This window comes from Chionomys nivalis, chromosome 26 (assembly GCF_950005125.1).
Source record: "Chionomys nivalis chromosome 26, mChiNiv1.1, whole genome shotgun sequence".
NCBI lineage: Eukaryota > Metazoa > Chordata > Mammalia > Rodentia > Cricetidae > Chionomys > Chionomys nivalis.
The window spans coordinates 7,842,577-7,859,105 of record NC_080111.1 but is presented as its reverse complement, the minus strand read 5'-3'; the positions used below and the strand labels follow the sequence as shown (position 1 = coordinate 7,859,105).

At 49.8% G+C, this 16,529-nt stretch overlaps 1 protein-coding gene across 2 annotated transcripts in view; it reads right to left on the bottom strand.

The window, feature by feature from the left end:
* Positions 1–399: 399 nt before the first annotated feature.
* Stat1 (signal transducer and activator of transcription 1) overlaps positions 400–16,529 on the bottom strand; it is a 41,224-nt gene continuing 25,094 nt past the window's right edge. For both annotated transcript variants that reach the window (XM_057758815.1, XM_057758817.1), the window contains exons 16-25: positions 16,071–16,154; positions 15,484–15,582; positions 14,410–14,545; positions 12,517–12,566; positions 11,815–11,909; positions 10,717–10,862; positions 9,280–9,465; positions 8,245–8,320; positions 7,242–7,341; positions 400–4,074 (exon numbers count right to left, since the gene is read on the bottom strand). In XM_057758815.1, coding sequence (XP_057614798.1) covers positions 4,060–4,074; positions 7,242–7,341; positions 8,245–8,320; positions 9,280–9,465; positions 10,717–10,862; positions 11,815–11,909; positions 12,517–12,566; positions 14,410–14,545; positions 15,484–15,582; positions 16,071–16,154 — 987 coding nt within the window. In that variant the 3' untranslated portion in view covers positions 400–4,059. The remainder of the gene's footprint in view (positions 4,075–7,241; positions 7,342–8,244; positions 8,321–9,279; positions 9,466–10,716; positions 10,863–11,814; positions 11,910–12,516; positions 12,567–14,409; positions 14,546–15,483; positions 15,583–16,070; positions 16,155–16,529) is intronic.

The window sequence follows — 16,529 nt, the reverse complement described above, 5'->3', positions numbered from 1 at the left end:
GTTCCAATACCAGAATGCCCTGGTCCTCTTGGGGTTAAATCAGTGTCTGGTTTCCTAACCACAAAGGTTTATGAACACCATGCCAATCCCATTTTCATTTTATCAAAGTCTTGTGCCACAAACCAAGCGGCTTGGTTACATCTCGATTAATAATAGGGCCATCTCTATTATTTTAATAATAATAATAATAATAGCCGGGTGGTGGTGGCACACACCTTTAATCCCAGCACTCGGGAGGCAGAGGCAGGTGATCTCTGTGAGTTCAAGGCCAGCCTGGTCTATAAGAGCTAGTTCCAGGACAGGCTCCAAAGCTACAGAGAAACCCTGCCTCAAAAAACCAAAATAATAACAATATTAATAATAATGATAATAATAATATTCTATTAATAACACATGGAAATCTTTGATCTAACTCACGCTTTTATTGATGAAGCTGGGACCCAAAAATGGACCACGATATGCAACTCTTAGTCAATATTCTCTCCCTGCACCCTACCACACAGTTAGTATCTTCACTTACATTAGCTAACAGTTACTAGAGTCTCTCGCGGGTGAGTTTTGGGGCCACGCATGTCAGTACCAAGTCCTGCGACATCAGTCAGCTCCTACTGCACACGCGTCTGTCTGCAGATGGGAACTTGGTGGCAGTGCGCAGCTCACAGATAACCCCAACAGGGAAATGTTCTAGTTGTCAATCTAACAGTGACCGCTCTATTTTCATGGCACTTTTTTTTTTAGGAGTTTAGGTTAGTTTTATTTGTTAGTCCCTATAGTAACATAAGCTCATAACTCATGGCTGTTCAGGGAAGCAGCCCATGCACTAGGTGGCTCTTACACACTTTTTACGAATGGGAAAGGATGTGGATGGGTAGGCTAGGGGGTGTAGTGTTTGGAGACAGACGGGTCTAGGCTTCGTCATAATTACGGCAGCTGTTTTAAAAGGAGGGGACAGAAGCTGACACAACAGGCTGGAAAGGCAGGCTCTCCAGGACTGCTCAGAGGGCTCGTGTCTGTTCTGGAGCTTGACCTGACTGGGCCTTACGGGACCAGCCATGCCTCCTGCTGCCTTTCCCAGTCTAGCAGCCGATCTGCCATGAAGCTAGATTGTCAGGGCACCAAAGTATCATTTACGCAGAAGACATAAGAAGGGCTGCCAACATGCCAACAGTAACGAACTGAGTATGGCAGCATTATAAAATACAGAGTCCACGAGTTTGATGGTAGATAGAATGGCAGCTCCACCTTTTGGGCAGCTTTACTTGGCGTACTCAGTATAAGTGTCATAAATTAAGATTATTTTTCTACAATACATCATGTTGTCCCTTTAAAGTCAGAATCCACTTGAGAGCCTCGCCTCGCTGATGACCACTGAGCAGTCCAGACTTTAAAACACTACTGAGGAGCCTTGGCTTCCTGTAATTGGCTTAGATGTTATTTCTTGGAAATTATGTGCATTTTCCTGTAACGTTGACATGATCAGTAGCTTTGGACTAGTTAAAAAGAATTAGATTATGTGTATAAATGTTTTGCCTTTGTGTGCGTCTGCACATCACATGAGCCTGGTGCCCAGGAGGTCAGAAGAAAGTATCAGATCCCCTGGGACTGGGGTTATAGATGCCGTGTGGGTGCTGGGAACTAGACCTAGGTCCACTGCCAGAGGCACGAGGGCTCCGAACCACTGACCACATTTACTTCACAAAATCTCCACTGGGTAAAGTGTCTGCTGAGCGTATGGCCCAGTATCTGAGAACATCTTACGTTTATGACAGGGGCATTTGTTCTGTCTACTAGTGTCTTCCAAGCATCTAGAGGAATGCCTGGCTCAAGGCAGATACTCAACATATTTGATGAATGAATGAATGAATCTTAAACGAAAGATGCCTTCAGGTAAGCCATCCCCTCAAGATGGGGGCAGCCGCCAAGCTCCGAAAGTCAAAGACTTTGCAACTTCCCAGCATCGTCTGGTTCCTTCCCTGCAGCTGTCGGGCACCATGGGTCTGCTCTGTTTGCTGACCAATGCCTTCATGGTCCACATTAGTGTTTAGGCAGTCAGTAGATTCCATTTATGCAACGCCACCTCAGACAATGCCAAAATAAAATCAGTCTATCCAAAGTGGGACATACATGCTCTATTCTTAGAAAATGCCATCCTGGACACACTCAAACACAAACATCCTTAAGCTAGGACGTTTGGTGACTTCTTACATCAGTCAGTGACTTAAGAATTTAAAGAGATTGTCTTCCACTGACTTAGATACCTCTCGCTTGTCCCTGCTCCCTCTTCTTTCAAGAGTTATGATCTCATGTAGCCCAGGCTGGCCTTGAACTTGCCATGTAGCCAGGAATGACTTAAACTTCTGATCCCTGTGTCTCTGCCTCACTAGCAACCTCACCATGATGCCTACCCTAAACTGCCAGAGTCACTGTGGCCACCAGGACAATAAGCAAGGGTAACACTTAGAAAAATAGTGTCATTAATCTTATTTTAAAATAGGCCTGATACATAAATGAGATACATATTAAACCAACTCACAATACTAGACATTTTCAATATCTTTATATTAAATACTAATAGGAGGCTAACATCAGTTTGACATCTTTTTAAAGTCTTAGTTCAGCAGAATGAAACCACAGCAACCGTTCTCAGTAGACGACTTAAGCAATAGTTAGATCTCAGCATCTAGACACAGTACTTTTAAAATGGTTTGTTTCTTGTTCAGTCTGTGAGAGCCCAGCCAGTCCCAGGCTGTACACAGAAAGAAGAGGAGGCCTCTGCTTCCGTTGGGGACCATGGAAAGGGCTGTGCAGATGCTAAGTGCAGCCCATAGCACACTGTGGCAGGACAATGGGACCCAGCACAGCTGTGTGGACAGCAGTCTGGGACAGCTGCCCAGAAGAACCTTGGCAACCATCGCAATCCCTGGACCACTGAACTGTGCTGGGGCCACGGAGGAAGGTGAGAAAACAGCACACGCCATAAAACACTGTCCCTCCAAAGTCGTCTGACAACACAGGGCAGGCCACGGAACCATTGGCAGAAAAAGCCCATTATCAGTGAAAAAGAGTGTTCAGTACCGTTACACAGAATGTATTTTGAAATTATTTGATACTCGTATTTGACTAATGATTCAGGTCAGTTACTAGTTTTTCTAATTTCGTGGCTAATGAAGACAACCAGCTAGAAATAATAAAGGCAGCCCATTCAAGAACGTGAATTAAACTGCTGGGTTTATCTAGATCTGTAACTTCAACTTTGAAAAAAAAAGTTTGCCTTAAGAAAGCTGGCTCCCTTAATGGATGTGCAAAGATAGTTTTATTCAACCGATGGCCAAAATGACAGCGAGACCCACTTAGCTTGGTGGAGCATATATTAAGCAGAAACTACTTGAGAATTTGGAAAACGTTCTTTCTTCTATGGGTGTTTGGTTTCGCTTAACCGCAGCCAACAACAAAGCCAGCTCCCTGAAGGGCGCAATCGTGCCTGCAGTTTTACAGGCCAGTGTATAAGATGCGCTAACACCCCTGTCCCCCACACTCAGATGAAGGATGTCCACTATCGTCTGACATATCACTGCATTATAAAGTTGGCTTTGAACTGTGCCATAGGCAAAAGAGCGGAAGACTTCCAGCCATAAAGCAGAGGGAGCATGCCAGTATCTTCAGGACAGAACCGCTCCTACATCACACTGCGGACTGTCCCGTGATGTGTGGCGGTTGGGCACTGATGACACAGCATTTACTAGCGGTCACTCTACTCCTCACCTTTCCCAGACACTGGCAGTCTAGTCCTGATGCCTTGGGCGGGTCTCTGCTCTGTCCACAGAATCTACTTTACACAAGTGACTCTCTGGTTCACCTTCAGTTAAGACGCGTGCAGTCCTTCAGAGTAACAGGTTTCTAGCGAAGAGAAATATCCACTTGCTAGCAACAGGGGGCAACAACCGTGTTGTTCTTTCTTGCATTTCCCTAGAAACACAGCAGATGAAGGAACAGGAACAGGAGCAGGAGGGAATCACAGATGGGAAGAAAAATGTCTCCAGAGAAGAGAGAAATTCATGTTTATACTGCGCTCATCTGCAAAAAGACAAAATGCAGTTAGGGTCATTACGCGGATGCCATGACACGCGACTCGTGTATCTTATACCACTGCCCTCAGAGCAGGGGGATGCCCCCTACAGCACATTACCACATGGGACCAGAAGGGCTGGCATGGCCTAGCCTCCCTGAACTACTCAGGGCCGCTTCCGCCGCCTAAGCTGATGGGTTATGACTCTGGATTAAATCTGTGACTCAACCCAGACAGACTGCAGAAAGCTTTCTGCTGTTAATGCAAGTCTCGGGGCAGCAGCATAGTAAATCAGCTCGTTCAAAAGAGGGGGGAAATGCTGAGCCACATACACCAGGGGAGAGGGATAAGGGGAAAATGATGACAGTCCCTTAACAGCCGCTGGGTAGGCAAAATCAACAAAGCCCGTGATTCACGTGTGGGCCAGAGAAGGAAAGCCACTGCAGAGCCCTTCAGCTCCCCTCCCTAGCCTGCCCTGTGGCCCTGGATACAGGAGATTATGGTCAGCCAGCTGTCCGCTGGAGGACACTGGCCTGCCACTGACTCTGGCTCCCATGCTGGGGCGGTTGCACATGTCTCCAGGATGGTTCCGTGTCCTGGCTGCTCTGCAGACATTGCTGCCACTGCCATTGCAGGGTGTGTGTGTGCAGGTGCTATGAGCAGGGTCTATTCTAGGGCAGAGGCCAGGGTCCTTCCTGCTAAACACCCTTCGGTGTGAACGGCAGCCCCACAGTGAAGACTTCGCCAGCCTAAGCACTAGACCGCAAAGCCTCTTGGGAGTTCTAGGAAAGCAGTTTGAGACTGAAAACCGTGTTGATGGGTTTGTCTCTTAGACGGCACTCTTGTTGACACAGATCTGTAGTTAAAATGGTGTACTACTGCAGGAACAGGGGAGAGGAGGAGAGAGGGAGAGACAGCCCGCATCCAAATCTTGCCACTATGTGAAGTTCTTCATACCCTAAGTTGGCTAATAGTGCCCAGCACACAGGTCTGGTCGAAGAAAGCATGTATAAAATGTCCAGCGCCAGAGAAGAAACTAGCGGGCAGTGTTGATATGAAGACTGGACAAAGGCCTCTAGGAAAGTGAGCTGATTCTACCCCAGCCCCAAGAGGCAAGTCCACTGTATGGGAACGTTATGCTACAGAAATAATGCCCAAGTCCTAGCATAGAAAACCAGTCCTTGGATGCTGGCCCTCATGGACAGTCACCTCAGGAGCCTGACTGCCAAGGCTGGCCCGGCTAGCCACCCTCACTACCTCTCTAGTCCACGGCTGCCGCCTCCTCGTGGAAATAAGCCAGCTCAGCTGAGTTCACCTCAGAGCACACACCTAATTCCATCTGTTTTGTGACAATGTCTACGTGGCCCAATGTGGCCGCCAACATCAGCTCCTCCTGTCCTGGCCTCGTAACTGCTGGGATTCTAGGCAGAGCCGCCTCACTCAGTCCTCATGCTCTGACTCCCGGGAGTTACCACGGGACAGAAGTCAGGGAAAGGGTCGAGGACGGAGCACACTGTGCTGACGTTAAGCTGCTTTGACAGGCCAACCCCATTCTCACCTTGTCCAGTCAGAGCAGGGACTCTATAGAGATTCTCTGAGACCACTGGGGTTCACCTGGAGACTACTGTGGTAAGCTGATATTTCTCACAAACTAATTTATTATATCCGTACATCCTATGCGTCTATTCCGTAAGTCAGACGAATAAAATTGCTAGAACAGAACGGCTACCGGGGGCATCCGAAGGCTACAAATCCATTTCCTGGCATTTGTTGGAGGGTATGAAACCCCCAGTTCTCACCGCTGTGGCGTACTGAAAGCTGTGCTCCTTGCACAAATGGAGGAACTAGGGATTTAGTAGGTCGCAGGGACCCACAGTGATGGCAGCCGGAACCGTATGACAAATCCAGGCACAGGCTTCCCACCCAGCCCTGCCTTGCCTTTGCCTTAACAGACACCAAGAGCTTCTGCCTGGCACACAGCAGCAGTGGTGACGCGGCAGATCTCCTGGGCAGCAGAGGAGGCGTGAAAACGCACCCAGGTTTCGGACCTCAGGTTTACACGTTCTCAATCAAACTTCGCCATTATTCCACTTTCGTATGAGATTTGCCAAACACTCTTGACAGCAGTATCAGGGTGCTGCTGTACACAGACCGGGGGCTCGCTTCCCAGAACACGGCACGGTTCCGTGATCACACTAGCTGCTCCAGTCTCAGCAGCCAAGAGGCTCTAAGAAAGCATTTTTTTTAAGATTCCCAGCTTGCTTCATGAGGTCCCATGTGAGGAACAGGCAATGGCTGAGACAACACAAGCTTTCCCTGAACACACGGACATCCGCGGGTGAAGCCTTCCTCTCTCTCCTGTCCCCTTCTCTGACTCTCCTTACAGGACGCGTTTTTGCTTGGTACAGAGCCCGTGGCGATGAGGGAACGCCTGCTACGGCTAAGAGAATGATTTTTGAAATCATTTAAGCAAGCTTTGGAAAGTGAACTGGCCTAACTCTGTGTGGCAAGGGGCTTAAAATGAAACAGCGTCAGCGAGACTGCCAGTCACCCGGACGGAACACGTGGGATGCCGGCTCTCAGGCTGAAAGGCAAGGGGTCCTATCGGATCAGCTGAAAAACATTCTCCCTAAAGAAGACTGTCTCTTTTGCAAACACCGTGTTTCTATTTAGACTGTGGAACCTATTCTGTTCTCTGAACCTCATGTTCCTTGTGCCCGTCCCTCACAGCCTCAAAAGCTGGCAGGATGAGTTAGCATCCTATATAGCAAATGGAACTCTCACCCCCCTCCTCCCCGTTCCCGCCCTGCCCCCCGCCCCCGTGAACGAGTGCGGAACTGCTGTACCAACCGGCATCTGCCTTTCCTAAGGATGACTTCTTCACCCAGGCCCTAAGCAGCCAGAGGAATACATCTGCCTCGGAAAACCTTGGTCTCTTAGTGTGTTAACTGTCCGTACAGCTAGGCCTTCCTGCTGCACGGGGAAGGGAGTGTGAGCACCTGGGATAATAGGGATGAGATTCTGCTGCTGCTGCAGCTGTCCTAAATACAGGCTCATCTCTCTAAAAAGCCTTCTCTCTGCCCAAGGCTGCTCCTCACAGACAGACTTCCCATCCGCCGCCGTACCAACCTGCTCAGGCGTTCTCAGGGTGGGACCAGCCGGCCACGGTACTCACCATACTGTCGAAATCAGAGCCCACTATCCGGGACATCTCATCAAACTCCTCCGGAGACATGGGAAGCAGGTTGTCCGTGGTCTGAAGTCTAGAGGGATGGCTAGAAGAGAGAGGAGAGAGGGCAGTGTTAACCGCAAGCTACACGGGCAGCAATGCACTGAGACTCTTTTATCCGCCATTGAGTGACCACTTCGTATTTTGATTTCAGAACACCTTATAAAACATGTCGGGAAGACTGCAGATCGTGGGAGGTTTATGTCCCCAGCCCGGCCCCGAGGGATACACTAGACTTTAGACACGAGTGAGCGACTGTCAAGACTGAAGCCTACACCCCTGCTGCCTGGTGGAGCCTCGGTGTGAGCATGTGCGGTGTCATCCTGAGACGGGCAGACTTCTGAGGCTTACCCTGGACAGAAAAGCACCAGAGAAGTGTCTGGGGGAATCCCTCATCCCTACCTTGAGGGTTGTATGCAGATAAGGCTGCTCCACAGAGTGTTTTTACATGAAGACTACATCCATTCACCCCAAGACAGTGCCGCAAGCCAAATAACTGACAATGACTTTTCCAAAACTTTCTGCCTTTTGTGGAATGAAACAACAAAATAAACACAAGTGGAGGAAATGGATCTCGGTTATGACTCTGGCCTTTTCTTGATTGAAAAGAACTACTCTCCCACTCATCCATTTTTGTTTATTTTATTCATACTTTTCCAAAGTATCAATCTGGGGAGAAAGTATATTCCTTACATACAACTTTGCTTTATTTTTATTTTGTTCATTGCTGTTTCGCTTGGGATTTTTGTTGCTGTTTATCTTAAGGAGGTAAAATGCTGGCAAGCAGTCACACCGGGGGCTAATCAGGATCTTTCCAAAAAGTCCAACTGTAATGGCAGCATCAACTACAACAGAAAAGCAAGCTACGAGCCAACGCCATCAAAGGGCCCCAGCCAGGAGCCAGGCTGGCGTGAGGCTCTGACAATGTCAGTCTTCCGAGCTCACTTACACTTCAGACACCGAAATCAACTCAGTCTTGATGTAGCCCGTTCGCTTAGGGTCGTCAAGCTCCATTGGTTCTGGGGCTGGAAGCAAGCACACATCACGGCATTTGCGTTAGCAGAAATTACACGGGAACGGAACCATTGCTTCGAGGGACCCATTCTGTCTGACTTGACAACTTCGTGTCCTGAAACCTTACGGGGTCATGACCTTCCTGACAAGGTCATCTGAGATCCTAGTGGGAATGGAGAAACGGCCAAGAGAAGGCCAGGGGTCTAGCCGCTTGCCTCTTTCCAAGGCTTGTGGTCTTGCAGGAAGGCGAATGAAGTCCAAGCGTGCCAAGGTCAGGCTGGTCTAGCTGATGGGAATATGCACAGCCATGGCGTAGCCTAAAAGGATCTTTGCCCCAGAGTCAAGGTACTGCTAGTTAGACTTCATATTTCAAAAAGCTAGTAGCTTTGTAGGCATGTTCCCAAACTGGGCGGGTCTAATATGAATTTTCCCGAATGTGATCCCATGACCGGAGAGGCAGACTTGCATCCGAGAAGTCTCTGGCTTCTAAGACTCACAACCACAGGCTCTAAGAAGCAACTGAGCCCACCTGAATGGACCGCTCATTTATCCTGAACCTGGGTTTCCTCCCCTTGAGCCCAGGCAGGCTAGAAGAAATTGGTCAGCCTTGGTTCCTACCCTCAACCCTTTCACGTGGAGAAAGCAGTAACAAACATATAAAACCAGACACGGACTTTCCCAGTATCCTCAGAACAGAAATATGTATTCGTTGCATACTAGCCACAGCAGGCCAAGAGATATTTCACTTTAGCTTTACTGAGTGTATGGTGTTGTCTAAAAAACCCTGCCCCGTCAATTCAGAAGCGATGGACTGGTAACACTAACAGCACGAGCTGGCATCTGGTGCCATCACGAGCCGCTGAGAGGATGGTGAGGACCAATGTGTTTGGAACTTGTTTGGGAGCAACTGAGCACCACAGACCTGGCTGTCCTCTCCCATTTGGGGCACCACGGTAGGCTGTACACTCACCTTCCTTTGGCCTGGAGTAGTACTTCCCAAAGGCATGGTCTTTGTCAGTGTTGGGGTACAGGTACTTCAGGGGATTCTCTGGGATATTCTCAGCAGCCATCACTTTGTAATTGCGGATAATGTCGGGGAAAGTAACAGCTGAAAGTTCTTTCTTCGTGTAGGGTTCAACGGCGTGGAAGTCAGGTTCTAGGAGGAGGAAATCACGGAGGCTGACTGAGTATCAAGCCTCAGAGAGGACTAAAGTTCCTGCAGACAGAGTCTGGTCAGAAGCAAGTGCAGCCCGCGAGGTCTGTCCACCCGGGGCCTCTGTGTTCTACAGACGTGATAATCCTGCCTTCGGAGGAAAAGCAAGCGCTGCCTTTGGCGTTCAGGAACAACACACTTGCTGCCTCTGCTCAGGGTCTAATTCTAATGCAAAGTTTGCATCCTTAACAAAGCAATGCCCATCCACAGATACCACTGCCCGGGTCACTGGGCTCAGGCTGCAAATCGTGTTATTAAAGATGGGCCCCCTTCTTACTTTCCTTTCATAGTGGAAAAACCCTGTTTTATTAAAACAAGCAACTCTCAAAACAAAACCAAGATGCTGCAAGCTACTTCTTCCCTATAGTCAGTCCCCCAGGGCATAAGCTGTGCTTCAGGTCTCCGTGTTCGGAACCCAGGACACCTCGGAGCAGAGCGTGCCCTGTTGTTCCAAGCTGGGGCTCTCCCTCGAGTTTCTGACAAAACTGCCCACGCTGCCCTGCTCCTCTCTGAGGTCTCCTAGCCCCATCTCTCAATGGGCTTGGGAAATGAACTACTGGAATAAAACAGGCCCGGTGCCTCAGCGCCCACTGCCGGCGAGTAGACTCAGAAGAGTATTCCTTCTTTCTGACTATCCCCTGAAAACAATAAGTCCCTGCTTCCCCTCCAGCCGCAAGTCATAAGCAACCATCTGTTTGTTACTGTTACTTTTCCTTCTTCCCACCTTATGACATGAAGGCTGCTTCGGAGCTACGTTTGTTTAAACAGGTATCTAACAGTCAGAGAGAAGTCCCGCCCCTGAAGGTGGGCGGAGCTGCACCCCATCCTCGCACGAAGTAGGTCCTAGCCCAGGCAAGGTATCCTGGAGCGGGCTGCGTCTGAAATCCTACACTGTGGGAAATGTGATCCCTTCCAATAACTGGGTGCAGCTAGTGTTGACTCATATCCTTGATCTGCAGGCAACAGACCCGAGAGAAAGGAAAAACTTGGCCTTGGGCTTTGAAAGGCATCATTCTCACGTGTCCCGGGCAGCTTGACACCGGTGTTCCCGGTGGTGTAAGACTCTCGTGGGGGAGTTTACTTATGTAATTATAGGATACTCAATTTCAGTTCCAAAGCTACCCAAACTGATCGCTCTGCAGGGATCGAGGCAGGGCCCGTAGGCCCGCGCATGCGCAGACCCTCCTCACTCACCCCCTCCGTTCTGCGACCGCTCCACCCAAGTGAACGTGATGGCGCCTTCCCGGGAGCTCTCACTGAACCTCAACAGGAACGTCCCCGGCTGCTGGTCTTTGAGCAGAGCGCGTTCTCGCTCCTTGCTGATAAAGCCCATGATGCACCTGAACATTAGAGAGGTTAATGGGAATATTTTGTATTTCATTCATGAGTTTAATTTTCATTTTGACTTAACAATCTAAGAAAAGTGCTGCCACTTGAAAACAGAACGTATTATAAAAAACGCACACTTTCAAAATGTTTAACCGAGGCTTACAGAAGCCTCTCCCTTACACACGGATGTGCTCACATAAGAACCGAGACGAAGGCGGCATTGGCATGAAGCTCCGTAAATAAGTGAGGGGCCTTCTTCCGGTCCTCGCTGATTTTAAACACCATGAAAATGACTGTCTATGCATCTCGTACTGGAGATGCAGGCTCGGAGGGTGCATTTTCATACGCCAGCCAGCACTTCCTTATTGGGAGCAGTGAGACCCCAGATCCTGAATTTCTTGTAATGCCCTGATCTGAGTGCCTACAGCTGCTCTGAGCACGAGACCTTCAGGAGTTCCTGACGGCAGGAGAGTGGTTTCTGGTGGGTTTGGCTGGGGCGTGGCTATCTCTATATAATCTGCCCCTGAACACAATAAAGGGGGCATTCTTGGGGAATTCAAGGATGACCCGTGTCACTGTCTGTCTGTGTGTGTCTGTGTATTTTAACCTCCAGCTCCCTTGCCCGAAGCTTGCGAACTGGGTGCCAGCGAACAGAGAGTAGACACGGGGGCGCGGTGTCCAGCACTTCCTGTCAACTGGAAGCTAGGGTTGAGATAGCAGTTGATCCCGGGGACAAATGAGTTAACCCCTTCTCTTTTATTATTTTTAAGACAGAATCTCGCTGGGTAGCCTCGGCTGGCCTACAGTTTGCTGTGCTCACAGACAGCTGTGATCCCTGTAAGCGTGCATGTCTGTGAGGAGACCAAGTTCCTCTCAAGTAATGAAGCCCAGCTTAGACCTTGTTGCAGCCGTAAGCGCACATGCTAAAAACCGTTTCCAAGTTCAGCCCTCGGTGACCCTTACCCGTCATTCCAGAGGCAGAGCAGGTGTTTTTTAATGAGTTCCAGGATGGTGTCGATCCAAGGCCAGAAGGAAAAATTTTTATCGTTAATATTTTCCTGCAAGTACAGAAACACACAGTTGATTAAACAAAAGCAGTGGCGTGCCCTGTCCCTTCCAAAGAGGCCCCAGCTCAGGCACGAGTGACAGCTGTCCCTTAGCAGGGGATGCCCGGGTCCCTAGCCTCTGACTGACTACCTGGCGCTCTTCCTTTCCCTGGAACCCTCGCCCCTGCAGCACTCCAGCAGGGATGCTCTCCCAGATGACTGGAGTCCAGGCCAGTGTGAGCGGCTCAGCTCCAGCTGGCGGGGCCCAACCGGGTATCAACATCCTGTTCTCGTGCCCTCAGCGCAAGCGGTTCTGCACAGGTCACCGCGCACATTTCACACGGCCTCAGCCAGAACCCTGCTGATTAAGGGGCCACCGCGAGGGACTGGAGACGCTTTGGGGTGTGGAAGAATGTTATCGCCCAGGCAGGTGCTTCCTGTCGGGCTTGGAACAACCTCCTGAACCGAAGGAAAGTAAACAACTGGCCTAGGGGGTGTGAGGGAGCGGACGAACATGCCAGAACAAGCAAACAGTGAGCTGCCACCGCGAGAAATAGGAAAGCCGCCCCAGAGTGGAAAGAACGCGGGGTCAGAGCTGTAAAACCCAGGCAGCACCTACCTTACAGAACCTCGTCCACGGAATAAGACCATCAGGGCCCGCGTTAGGACCTAGGGGGGAAGTAGCCCTTTTATTAGACTGAAATGGATCGGACACTCTAGTCAGATGGACAACTTTGTATATAGCTGATCAAGATGGAAGAACTTAGTGGAAAGGGGTGACTGGCTCTCTAGTCCGGTAACCAGAAATGGGTCAGCGGTTACACAGACCGAGTAGACACCATTAAATAGTCAAAACCCTATGAGTGGTGTTTGTATTTCACTTCTTTATTTTGTAAGACAGGCTCTCCCTGTGTAGCCAACCCGGCCTCAAACTCATCACCGGTCCCTTGGCCCTGCCTCCCTCCCCCAGCACCGAGATTACAGATGTGCGCCAGCCAGCATGCCTGTCTGCTGCCTTGATTCTCACTGCAGGAAGGAACGGTGGGGATTACTGGGCTTCTGATTATGGAAATATGCAGAGGAGACTGAAGCATCACAGAGCCATCTGCTGTCTCTTAGGTCTCCCTTCCAAGCTGATACCACTCTGCTATCTGTCCCCGTCCTCAAAAGGCTCTCTGGAGAAGCCCTCCCTCCCACCCCCACCCAGCATGATTTCCCGTTGCTCCCCTAACTGCCTACACGAAGTCTCCCCCACCAAAAGCCCTACAGATGAGCTGAACAGTTCAAAGTAAGACCAAGATCACCCCGTGATCATCGGAACTAGTACTTCATGCGCTCACTTTAGATTTCTGTTGTTTCCCTCCGCCTTCTCCCAGTTTGGACAGCGGCTCAGACAGACGCAAGCCACAGTCAGACTTAGCCATAGAAACTAAAACAGCCTGGTCTGACCTAATGTTACATCCACTGCCTTCATTTAAGGAAAACCACAGAGAAGCAACAATCAGGGAAAAAAATCCTTGCATCTCATCAAATGCAGATACAGAGCAAGACCCGAGACCTTCCTTAATGTGCAAGTTAGGGAGAAGGCGCTGCAGAGGGCCCACTTCCACTGCAGTCTGTGCTACCCTGCTACTCAGACAGGAAATCTGGACAATGGGGTCGATGGAATCTTAAAGATGTGGTTCAGATACTCCCGTTCATTGGAAGGTATGTCAGCGATGACTGGCTCTTTCATTCATCAGCCACTAAGAATCACCTGTCCTGGTCCAGCCTCCTGCAACATGGGCCCGCCTGGCCCGAGAGTCTGGGGCTTTTAAGCCTAGAACTTTATTCTGTGTCAGGGACTTTCCTTGCTTACTCCCTAAGGACAGGTCTGAGCTTGTCCGTCTCATCGATGATAACTCATTTCAGGCTCATGTGACATTTTTTTTTTTAAAGATTTATTTATTATGTATACAACATTCCTTCCGTGTATGCTTGTATGCCAGAAGAGGGCACCAGATCTCATTATAGATGGCTGTGAGCCACCATGTGGTTGCTGGGAATTGAACTCAGGACCTCTGGAAGAACAGTCAGTGTTCTTAACCTCTGAGCCATCTCTCCAGCCCTCATGTGACATATTTTATAATCTGAAAATTTACCCTGAAATCCTGTTCCAGAAATGTTAAGGGAGTGGTGGGGTGCGTGAGGGTGGGTGGTGTATGTGTGGGTGGCGTGGGGCAAGTGGGGGTGGTGTGGGGCGCGGGGGTGGTGTAGGGGGCGCACGCCTTTAATCCCAGCACTCAGGAGGCAGAGACAGGTGGATCTTCATGAGTTTGAGGCCAGCCTGGTCTACAGAGCCAGTTCCAAGACAGGCTCCAAAAGCTACAGAGAAACCCTGTCTCAAAAAAACAAAATAAAAAAGAAAGAAAGAAAGAAAGAAAGAAAGGAAGGAAGGAAGGAAGGAAGGAAGACAGACAGACAGACAGACAGATGGAAAGCGAAAGCTGCCGCGGGTGGGCATTCACCATACCCAGAAGCTTCTCTCCCAGCATGCTCAGCTGGTCGGCGTTGAGACCTCTCTTGGTGACGGATGAAAACTGCCAGCTTAGAACCTCGGAGAGCTGGGACCAGCGTGCGCAGGGTGGGTTCAGGAAGAAGGAGAGGTTCTAGAAAGAAACACCCAGAAGCTGGGGTCACAGGGGAGCCAGCAGCACAGGCCCCAGAGCTCGGTGCTAGCTTCTGTGACACACAGGCTTCTAGCTGGGGATGAGAAGCCTCGGAGCCAGCACTGTTAGAATCTATTTCCTCACTAGCATTTACTTTTAACTACAAAACTGATACTTGGGGCAACGTTGTGGCCACGCACTGATGTTCCCAAGCGACATGGAACAGAACGAGGTCCTGGCTTTTTACTGCCGCTCGCAATTGTTTTGGCCTCTCTGGTTTTTGAACTTTTGTGATTTTTGTGGGTGGTTTCATTGTTTAAAACGGTGCCAAGCACTGTGCTGATGTAGCAGGATGTGCCTAAGCACAAGAAAGCCAGGGGTCCGCTATGGAGAGGATATGGGTGTTAGAAAAGCGTCACACAGGCAAGACGTCAGTGGCACTGGGCGAGATAGACTTGGTAAGAAGTCGTCAAATACATTACATAAGGTGCCTTTCAAAAGAAGGGCATTTCAGCTCTGTGCCGATGGGCTGACGGAAATGCCGGGTCTAGAGCCTGATGAAGCTGACCTCTGGAATTGCCCCAGGAAGCAATGATTCTGTATTTAACAAGAACTCCCGGCTACTTTAGAGAGCACGAGTATTTCTGTGAATGAGAATCCACAACCAATCGGCAGGCCCTCTAAGACAAGGGCATGTTCACTGAGCAAATGCTGACACCTTACAACAAACGACTCCAAGAGACTCACTCGACAACCAGAGAAATCAGATCACCGGATGCCTGCGTCCGTGCCCACGGGAGGGAAATCACTGGCCAGCACGTGTGCCTGACTACTTTCCCAGTCCCTCAAGTCCTTAGTGATGCCACGGGGTCACAGGGAGCAGGCGGTAGGCAGCTCAGCCTTGGGCGACCGTACTAAAGCAAACGTGTTTTCCGTACCCTGGGTTCTGTCACCAGCATGTTGTACCACAGTATGGAAGCCCAGCCGCTGGGGAGCTGGCTGACGTTGGAGATCACCACGACGGGCAGAGAGGTGGTCTGGAAGGGAACAGAGACCTTGAGAGCATTTGACTCACAGGCAAAGAGCAGCGCCTGTCTCAATCAGAACATCTCTTTTACGAAACTTTAAGGTTCATTCAAGCCTCCAGCTTCCCGAATCACGAACGTCAACGTAGTATTAGCTGGAGAAGATCACCCTCGGGACAAGAGAGGGGGCTCCGCAGTCAAGGGCACTGGTCGTTCTTCCAGAGGACCAGGATTTGATTCCCACCCCCACATGGTGGCTCATGAATGTCTGTAACTTGGGTCCCCGGGGATCTGTGCCCTCTTCTGGCCTCTGCAGGCACCAGACATACATGGGGTATACAGACCTACATGCAGATAAAACATCCATACACATAGAATTTTTAAAATAATAACTTTTTAAAGGGATCGCCTTTTTTTTTTTAGCAATTAGGTAAGTTAACTCTGAAATAAAAACCCTGTGGAAGTAAAAATCAAGCATGTTCTCCCTTGGGAAATCTCACCTCAAGGTCAATCACCAGGCCTGGCTGGCACAGCTGGGTCTCAAAGCTAAGGGAGTGGAGTTCTTCAGTGACAATGAGAGGCCCCTAGGAAGAGGGAAAGAAGACAGCTTGATCACTGACCCTGCCACTCCCAGAACCCAAACAGGTCGCAGAGATCCTAAAATCAACCGTGGTCCAGAAGACTTCAGAATGCAACAATCTACCCCAGATTTTAAAGTTCCAAGCTCCTAGGTGTTCTCTCAAAGGTGTTTGTAATTACGGCAAATCTCTTTAGGGAGAGAAACATCAGTGGGAAGGCACTACAGATGGGTTTATCCTCTTGACCTCCAACCGTCTGCCTGCCGGCGTGGACCGCACAGCTCGCACGGCGGTGGAGGCCAAGGCAGAGAGCACATGCCTCTCAAGCAAGAGCCTCTACAAAAAGGACTAACTTGGCGGTCATAAACGCATTGGGTGGGT